General features: G+C 39.9%; 2 protein-coding genes across 2 annotated transcripts; one reads left to right on the plus strand and one right to left on the minus strand.

Moving 5' to 3' along the window:
- Positions 1-941: 941 nt before the first annotated feature.
- On the minus strand, positions 942-5,543 carry nek12 (NIMA-related kinase 12). Its single transcript, XM_053323543.1, has 3 exons — positions 4,442-5,543; positions 3,477-3,672; positions 942-1,053 (listed from the first exon to the last, which is right to left on the minus strand). Exons 1-3 carry the CDS (start codon positions 5,541-5,543, stop codon positions 942-944), a joined length of 1,410 nt encoding a protein of 469 aa, XP_053179518.1.
- An 816-nt stretch (positions 5,544-6,359) lies between these two features.
- On the plus strand, positions 6,360-9,185 carry pin4 (protein (peptidylprolyl cis/trans isomerase) NIMA-interacting, 4 (parvulin)). The gene is made up of 4 exons (XM_053323927.1): positions 6,360-6,490; positions 6,717-6,784; positions 7,588-7,707; positions 8,869-9,185. Exons 1-4 carry the CDS (start codon positions 6,454-6,456, stop codon positions 9,025-9,027), a joined length of 384 nt encoding a protein of 127 aa, XP_053179902.1. The 5' UTR covers positions 6,360-6,453; the 3' UTR covers positions 9,028-9,185.
- Positions 9,186-10,042: the final 857 nt, after the last annotated feature.

Consider the following 10,042-nt stretch of genomic DNA (forward strand, 5'->3'; position numbering starts at 1 on the left):
GCTGGGAGCGAGTGGAAGGCCCAGCCACCAGAGCTCCCCTTTCAGGTCTGGCTCCAGGAGGGTGCCCCGTTTTCCCTTTTCCGGACGAGGTTCCTGCCCTGTGTTGCTGCATCATCTGAGGTTATTTGAATCGTTCTTAGTCTGGCCCCTCACCTGGGACCAATTTGCCTTGGGAGACCCTACCAGGTGCTAATGCCCCCGACAACACAGCTCCCAGGGTCACTGGGACACGCAAACCCCTCCACCACGATAAGCAGGGCCGCCTTAACCTAATGTTAGGCCCTGGGGCTGAGAGGTTTTGTAGGCCCTCCATCCCCTCGATTTATAGAGCCATCCAGTGGTGGCTGGTGACTAAAATGTTGGGGGGGGGGGGGGGGTTGGTGGTCCTAGGGTTAGTGTCAAACAAACCGTAGCACCACTTCGCAAAAAAATAAAAATAAGAAAGGAAAACCAATTTAAAAACAACACAACACACTATAATGTTCCCTGGTTTGTCCCAGTATAGTACCTCTGACCCACAGAGAGAGGAATAAAAAATTATATAGACTAATTAAATAGACATGATAAAATGTCCATTTCACTCACATCACCTAAAGTTACCAGCAGTTAAAGCAGAGGTACCAATAAGGTAAAATGCTTAAAAAGAGACATCACCACCTATATTTTAGTTATTGTGTCTTCAGTCCTGATTTCACTGTAATATGTTAGTTGTTGCAATACCTAAACATGACAATAGATGGCGCATTAAGCACTTTACACTTCTGTGATGAAGCATAACTTATTTAACTTCTTATTATAGTAATGAAATGTACCTCAAATCAACTGTAATAGTCAAAATTACTTCCATCATTTCTTAAACTGCCTTTATGCATTTTAATTTTCTGCACTTCATAGTTATGTCTTTTTAACTGTTTACAATATTAATAATAGGGATGCAGCTACTACCTGATCTTTAGTATGTCCTGTTGGAGCTGCTGGATGCAGCCACTGTTATGGACTGAATCTATGTTTCTCTTCTGGAGCTTGGCATAGCGGAGGTCCACATGTGGCCAGCTGCAGAAAGAGCACAGCAATGCTAAGCCTGCTAAAAACAACTTAGCTCCATGCTATTGTCTTGATGGCTGCAGCTACTTTAGTGTTTGCATTTTTTCAGAGAGATGTTTTAGGTCTCGTTCCCCTGTCGTTGTCCACAATGTTTCAGTGCTGACACTTTAAATGAGCAAACAGATAAAGCAAGAAAAGGAATAACACACACTTCATCCAGCTAGCCAGCTCCGTTTATCATTACAGCAGCGGGAGAAGCTCCGGGTCTCAGCTCATCCTCCATCACCTGCTGCTGCTGAAGCCAGTCCAGTTTAAACTGCTTTATCCTCTTATTGTCTTCTAGTTAAAGTCTTGTGAAATTATGTTTTTGTATAGAAATTACCAAATAATCTTTCATTTCTGCGGCTCCACTTTATCGTCATCTCCTGAAACTACAGTTGACGGGAAGGTGTGAATGACAGCCAGAACTTTCCTCGTGTGCTCCCCCCCCCCCCCCCTCCTCCTCCCTTCCACTACTGTGGGCGGTCCCCTGTTCCTTTCCAGCTACCCCAAAACTTTGATAGGTAAGCCCACGGGCCATTGGTTATAGGGCCACGTGGGTCACCCCTATTTTGGATCAATCAGCAGCCACGTAATGTGTGATTAGAGTGATTGACAGAAAACCTGACACGTTACAAAACAATATGACCTTTTCAGCTCATCATGACCCTGAAGATGGAAGGCCCCTGGGCTTCAGCCCAGGTAAGCCCGTGCATTAAAGCGGCCTTGACGATAAGGTGACGATTCACAGCAGCAGTGATGCAGGCATTGCACTGGACTGTCCTGGTAAAGAAGGAGCTGAGCCTGAAGGTGAAGCTCTTGATTTACTGGTCAATCTACGTTCCAACCCTCATCAATGGTCACCAGCTTTGGGTAGTGACCGAAAGAATGACATTGCAGATGCAAGCGGCTGAAATGAGTTTCCTCCAGAGAGTGTCTGGGCTCAGCCTTAGAGATAGGGTCAGGAGGTCCTTTGCTGCATGTCACCCCCCCGCCCCCCTCCCATGTTTCCTATCTGTCTACTGCTTAATAAAAGGCGTCTATGCCAACAAAATCTTAAAAAAAAGGAGCCAGCTGAGGTGGTTTGGGCATCTGATCAGGATGCCTCCTGGGCGCCTGCCTTTGGAGGTGTTCCATGTACGTCCGACTGGGAGGGGCCCCCAGGGTAGACCCAGAATACACTGGAGGGATTATATAGGCTATCCCTTCTGGCCTGGGAATGCCTCGGAATCCTCCAGGAGGAGCTGGGGAGAAAGATGTCTGGGTCACATGGCTTAGCCTGATGCCACCGCCCTGGCCAAGGATAAACAGCAGAAAATGAATGGATGGAATACAAAACAAGAACAAAAATGCAGCATCTGAGGCCAAAAATAAATAAATTGTATTTATTTCATTTTGTTCATTTTACTATTAGACAAATCTGTTTTACTGTAGGTCAGATATACTTTTAGTTTAATTTTTTGTTTTATTTCAAAATTTTCAAGCTTGCATCTAACTTGTGATTCTCTTTCCATTGTAGTTTCATTATTATTCATCATTAGGGCATTCGTTATCATAACATCTTTGTGGTATGTCCCTATCTGACATATGCTTTTTGCATGCAATATTGAGCCTTTTATCTTGATTTGAGGTAAAGATAAACCATGTTGCAATGTTGTGTCATACCAAAACACTGAGAACAAACATCTAGTGGAACGGATGTGGCAGAAATAGAATATAATATTCGCAAATATGTTTTAATCAGTGCTTAATCTTAATCTCAAAATTACTTTAGAATGAGCCCTTTATATCTACTCAGGGACCGGGTCTTCTTCAACAGAGCCCGTCATGATTCTACAGTAGCTCAAAACGGACTAATCAAACAATGGCGCTACACAGGACTTTTTGTTTCATGGCCACCATAGTTTCTACTACACACTTGCAAGGGAAGGAAGGGGGGTATTCAATTTATTTGCAATCTGCAACCTCACCGCTATATGACACTAAATCCTACACACTGCACCTTTCACAGATATAAAGCATGAATGAAAGGTATAAAATTAAATTAAACTGAACAGTACATTTCACTCTCTCTAGCCCCACTCAGTGTTTTGTCATCAAGCAGTAAAACAAGCCACACAGTGTTTCTCACAGGTCCATATGAAATGTAAGACAGCAGATTTGCAGCTGGTCTGTTTGCTCGTTGTGCTTGAACTGTAGTAAAAAATGTTTCTTAAGGCCTTTCACAAAGGATCATCTGAGCTTCTCAAAATATGATCTCCTTTTTAGTGACAAATGCATATAAAACACTCGGGGCACTTGACAGATATGTTACCGTTCCAACTATTAAGGTCCTTTTATTTCACGCCATGGTCCACTGCAATGTGTGGTTTTTGAGGAGGCAAAAGTTTTACCCCTTTTCTTTCAGTGCCTTCAGAGTGATGGTCAGTCCTCCAGCATCACAGAGCTTAAACTCCTCCAGTGCCTCATCGTGAGGCTGCTGAAGAGCAACAGTGTGAACTAAATCTGCTACATCCTCATAATCTTCCTTCTCTTCATCTTCCTCGAAGTCATCTGGATACTCAACCTGATCTGAAACGTTTGGAGCTTCTGGAAATAAGAGAGAAAAAAAATCTTCTGAGCCATTTGCCTCTGATGGACCAAACTCAAATGTATACTAGATCTGATCATTTCTGATAATATTGATAATTTTTGCAATATTTTCAATCTCAAATTGTGAGTGCAATATTAAACAAGTCTCTTGTGGTTAGGTAGAACAATTTGAGGCATCTATTAGCAGTAACCTGAAATACTCACACTGTACAAGGAGCTCTAGTGGGAAGTACAATTAATCAAGTGCAATTCTGAGGAACTTTACTCAAGTATTTCATTTTGATGCAACTTATGTATTTTAAAGTCACATTTCACAGATAATTACGATACTGTCTTACATGACATATATTTGAAAGGTACAGTCCCTAGCTGCGTTTCCAGATAAAGATTTTACATGATTAATGTCACACATCACCCAAAGCTTTATTTAAACAAGTGTTTGAAGCTCAGAGAGGTAAAATGATCCAATATGTCACAAAAATCCCCCAAAAAAACTAAGAACGAGGAAAAGTTCTAAAAATTAATATAGTGTGTAGCAGAACTCATCAGCAATAATGATCTAATAATGTAATAAAATAACACTCAAGGTGTTTTTTGCAAGATGAGCACTTCCAAGTGCATTTTGCTGATTTTTACTTGGGTAGAATTTTGAGTTTATTGATTATTTTAACAGTGTGACATTAGGGCATTAACTTGCGTAAAGAATCTGAGCACTTCAAACACTAATATGAAGATGTTTCACTTTACAGTTTCACTCCTCCTTTACCGATAGGGTCAGCAGAACTGCTCCTCATTGGTGAAGATGAGTGTTCACTCTGTTCCTCCAGAGTGGACGAACCCTCATCTTCGTCAAAGTCCTCAGGGTAGTGGCAGTCGCAGTGGCTCTGTCCACCCTTACTGTGTGCATCTTCCTCTTCCTCTTCCTCATCATGGGAACCGGCCTCCGCATCGTTCTCTTTTTCTTCCCATGAGTGGGACTGACTGAGAACATGTGGCCTGAAACAGATCTCTCCTTCAGGTTCAGTCACAGAAACACAGTCAGTCTGTGTCTCTCTGTGTTTGATATACTCCAGCTGATCTTGCATGTAGGCACTGCTGAGTACACAGGCAGCACTTGGCCTGTTTTCAGGTTCTAAGCAGAGCATTCTCTGGATCAAAGAGGAGATGTTTTCCGAATACATGTTAGGCACAGGATCATACTCTCCTTTGGTGATCTTGTAGAACAGGCTCAGGAGGTTTGTAGCTGCAAACGGAGGTCTGAGAGCGCAGATCTCATACAGCAGACAACCAAGAGCCCAGATGTCAGTTTCCCAGCTGTATGGGACATCCTGACAAAGTTCAGGGCTGAGGTAGCTGGGCGTCCCAATACATGTGGAAGCCATGTCAGTGGTGTTTGTCATTACCTTGGATATCCCAAAATCCCCTAATTTCACCACACCTTTCTTCGTTAGCAGTACATTTGAGGTTTTGATGTCTCTGTGAAGTACTTTAGCCATGTGTATGTGATGAACAGCCATGGTGACCTGTACAAACCACTCCATTACAGTACTCTCTGGGAAAAACTCCTCTGGTTTTCTCTCTTTAACCTTGTCATCTAGTGTCCCACCATCACAGTAGTTCATCACAATGTAAATGAATCCGTCGCGAGAGTTCACAAAAGCATCGCTACACTTCACTATATGAGGGTGCTTCAGCTTCCTTATGATCTCTGCCTCATGAAGGACGGCCCTCTGTGTCTTTGCTGTCCTTGTGTCCGCAACATTGATCCTCTTGACTGCGTGCAAGCTGCCGTGCTCCTTGTGTCTCATCAGGAACACGTCCGCTGCTCCTCCTCTGCCCAAACACAACACCTGCTGGTACTTCTCCATCCTGTGTTCGGAGCTGGAGGGCAAAATGTCCCGGGAGTAGACTGCAAACGGCGTAGCTACCGTTTGTGTTGGCTCCCGGTGCCATGGTAACCAGCGACGCCATAACACTGGACAGAGGAAAATGCTTTCTTATATAGGCAGCCAATGGGCCAATGGAAAATGACACTTGTTATGTGTCACAGCAAAAAATAGGTTAAATATTTTTAATTTACTGTAGTTATTCGACTAAGTACGATGTTAACCATTAAAATGGAATAGCTAAACTTAAATGGTACGAAGGCAATAAACAGCTGGTTACAGGATGTCATAGTTGTAAAATTGAACGTATTCAAGTGCAGATTTGATGTAAATGTAATTTTTTTTAGTGTGAATTTAATATGACAGTTGTGACAATTTATTTGATGAAATTGTAGGGGTTAGAAGCCCAAAGTACCTATTGTTAAACACTGGTATGCTGTGTAGTGTAAAATTGTTTAGTAATTTCCAATAGAGTTTGCTCATGGAAAGCAGAAAATGTAAACGGTAATTAGCTAGAATCAAAGTCACAACATATTAAAAAGGGATGGGAATAAACCAAAACAAGTATCTATTCTTAATAAAAGAGTTTGGCCATTTCAATTTCAAGACGACATTCGTGATATCAAAGTTATGCACTGACTATTATTTCTCTATGTGAATTTGAAGTTGATTGATTCATATATTTTTATCATTTTTATACTCATCCATGGGAATAATCTGACAAACCAGACAATGCAGTAGTTGATCGGTTGACCGGTAGGTGGCAGTAATGCAACGATAAGGATGTACGCTGCATACCACAAAGAAGAAGACTAGCACACTTTTGCTTTGCTTATCATATTCGTTGTTGCTTGAATTTCACTAACTATAGGCTACTATACTTTGATCTAAAATGCCACCAAAGGGAAAAGGTGGTAAGGGTGGTAAAGGTCAGTGGTTTATTAGTTACTTACTGGCAGTGGTGTGTTGTGTGTACTTTTACCTTAAAAGCCACATTTACTAGCTAGTAGCATACAGCTGCCAGATCACTTCATCACCATGCTTCATGATGTTTGCTCTCATGGTTTAACTTTATATTGTTTGTTACAATGTGACTGCTGCTCTTATTGGCCTCACGACTGTTGTGCCTGTGCTTGAATGTGTTGCTGCGTTTAGGAGGTGCTTCAGGAGGTGCAGACGCTGACAAGAAAGAAAAAGCACCTAAAGGAGGCACTGCTGTCAAGGTACACAGTACACTAAAACCCTGGTGTTGGCATTTCACTTTCTATTAATGCCAAACGACTACTGCTCTCCTCCTCATCTAATATCACAGAGTCAGTTTGAAGGAGAAGAGAAAGAGCTGGATGTGTTTGTGTGGCATAAGAGTTCACGATATTAATGTTATCTCAATATCTATGGGAAATGTGGGGGAACAATAATGGTATCAGTTAGATCATCTTTCACTTTGTCTATTCTGGCAAATGAATTACACTCTAAATACAAATGTAGGGAGATGAAGAGATTCTATAACCATAACGGCAAAAAAGTACAAAAACCATGCTGTGTATGTGGGGGTGGAAATGAGTTAAGAGGTGTCTGATTATTTATACTTGATATTACCATGTGTGTATTATTATTAATCATCATTACCACAGTTGTCGAAACCCGTACGTCATATAATAGAATTAATCATTATAAATGAGAGATAAGCCATCTAAAAGGAGGTTTAGTTTCCATCTACTACAACCTTCAGTGTACAGCATTTGAAATTATTAAATCTAGAGATGGTCTTTATTACGAGCTTAATTTTATTTTATTTTTTTTTAACAAATATTGCTCCTTTTCTTCTTGAATTCTGACAATATTTTTGTAGGAAGCATTTCAAGCTGTTGGATGCGGGAGGTTTAATCTGCTATTGGTATGCTTTATCTGTGTTTGTTAAGCATAAGGAATCCAGAATCATGCTAAGTAGTTCTAGTTTGCATCTGAACCATTGTTTGTTCCAAGTAGTCTTCACTTTGCTTTTTTTGATCTGTGTTGTCCCCAGGTCCGACATATCCTCTGTGAAAAACATGGGAAATGTATGGAGGCAATGGAGAAACTGAAGGCTGGAGTCCGTTTCAGTGAAGTCGCCTCACAGTACAGTGAAGACAAAGCTAGACAAGGAGTAAGAACATTCATTCAAGTCATTTTCAACTACATTACACATTCAAATCATCCCATAATACTAACTGTATGGTTTAGGTCAGCATTTTATTTCTAGTAATTAGCACTAGGGCTGGGTGATTATGGCAAAAATCAAAATCACGATGAATTGAACTTTTAACCTCGATTACGATTAATGAACTATTATCTCCACCCTTGATTAACAATTATGTATTTTCACAGTTTGTTTTGTGTAGTAACTTTTAGAGAGTGAAAATAATGATGTTTTAAGGTGTGACGCTGTGGTTAATGTCTAGTTTACTTGATTAGAACTATGTAAAGATCATGGTTTGGAAAATGAAATGATCACTGGAGACAACTTTTCAAATTCCTTAAAGATATGCAACCTTTACTGTCATGGCAACAGTGAACACCACCATTAATTGACATGAGCAAGATTAAGTCAATTAGAGTTTCTAAATGTCGGTTTCCATTATTTTTTGATGAATTGCCCAGCCCTAATTAGCACCATTTTAGTTTCATTACCGATTGATCTGCTGAATATTCTCTTGTTTAATTGTCTCTGTAATGTCAGAAACTACTTTTAAGAATGTTTTTTTAATTTAACAACAGTCCACAAACTAAAGAAGATCACTTTACTGTCACGTAACACTTTAAAGCAGGGGGCTTTTTATGATGGTGCACAGTTGAATATACAGTGATAAATATGGAACAGATACAGGAAGTGGTAAATATAGATATGACCTATATGCCTGTACCTCAGAATGTGCATGGGTGATAAATCCCAGATTGATGATAAACGGGCCTCTACGGTTGATGATATCTGCACGCCTCTTTATATTATTCATATCTGCGTCTTACACTGCTATATTCTCAGCTACTGGGAAACTTCTTTGATGTTATTCAGGGACATCCCCTAATACTTGAGTTGTTGGTTTATTTACCCACAAAGTTTCTCATATCTGTGACCTACTGCCCGGTAACTGAAGCTGTGAAAGTAAGTGTTTGTAAGTTCCTGTGTTGCTCATAGGTTTTGTTTTATGTTCTTTCTGTATTTGGAATATAGCCGAGCTTTTTTTCTTCTCATGTTCACTCACTTGCTTCTGACTACGTATCAATTTTAGGTGCATACTATGTTATTTGACTGTTGTGTTCATAACAGGGTGATCTGGGCTGGATGACACGAGGGTCGATGGTCGGACCATTTCAGGATGCAGCATTTGCTTTGCCTAACAGTACCATGGATAAACCTGTTTACACAGACCCTCCCGTCAAGACCAAATTTGGGTACCACATCATTATGGTGGAGGGGAAAAAGTGACAAGGAGCGGCTCCACACTTGAAATAAGGACATTCAACTCCTACTTCTGTTTTATTCTGAGACTGATGATTTCCTGATTTTACTCCCACAATGCAATGTTTGCTTTATATTTTGCTGAATGTTTAACAATAAGGAAATTAAATGATCCTGGTGAGGAATACTGTCAGCTTTGTCTTTGTTGAATGTACACTATATCACTCTGACAAGTCAACCTGAAGAGAACTTTTTGCATTCACATAATTCACTGGATTTTCTTTTTCAGTTAAGAAATGGCATTGATATTGACCTCATTAGGCCTATGTGAAGGGAAGGTGTTATCTTAAATTACAGTGGTATATTATTTTTCTGAAATTCCACAAATGTAACCCATAATTTTAATAACTGCAAAACCAAAACTCCACATGTGTAAATATAAATTACAGATGTACTTGTTATTTATACTGTATTCTGGGGATGATGAGTTACAATTAGCTGTTATTGATTTATATGAGGCTTCAGCAGTGTGAGTTAGTATCATATCAAGTGGATATATGTCACATTATTTATCATGGATGACTGTTTTGTCCTCTATCATTTACATTGTAAGTGCATTATGAAAGGATTTTCTAATGGCCAGTATGAACAGGAAGAATGATTACAGCAAGAAAAACAAGCTTCAATGTTCATTTGGGCAACTGATTACTGTCACACACATAGACCTATGTATCTCTGTTCATAATGTATCTCACAGATTTCTAAAACATCCTCAGAATATTTTAGTTTCCACACAAGCACATATTGTATTGGTGTAGGATGTTTCATATCCATGTACTTCAGTAAAAGTAGCAATACTGCACCATGAAAACGTTTTTAAAAGCAAATGTCCTTCATGATCTAAATTGATCTGAAGTATTGTAAATGCAGAAAATGGCTAACATGTAATATTATAAATATATTAGCTGATGTGGATCAATGTGTAATCTTATGCATTTTTATTATAGGTGGTTGAGCCATAGCTAATTTGATCTATTTTATA

Source organism: Scomber japonicus, chromosome 8, assembly GCF_027409825.1.
Source record: "Scomber japonicus isolate fScoJap1 chromosome 8, fScoJap1.pri, whole genome shotgun sequence".
Lineage (NCBI taxonomy): Eukaryota > Metazoa > Chordata > Actinopteri > Scombriformes > Scombridae > Scomber > Scomber japonicus.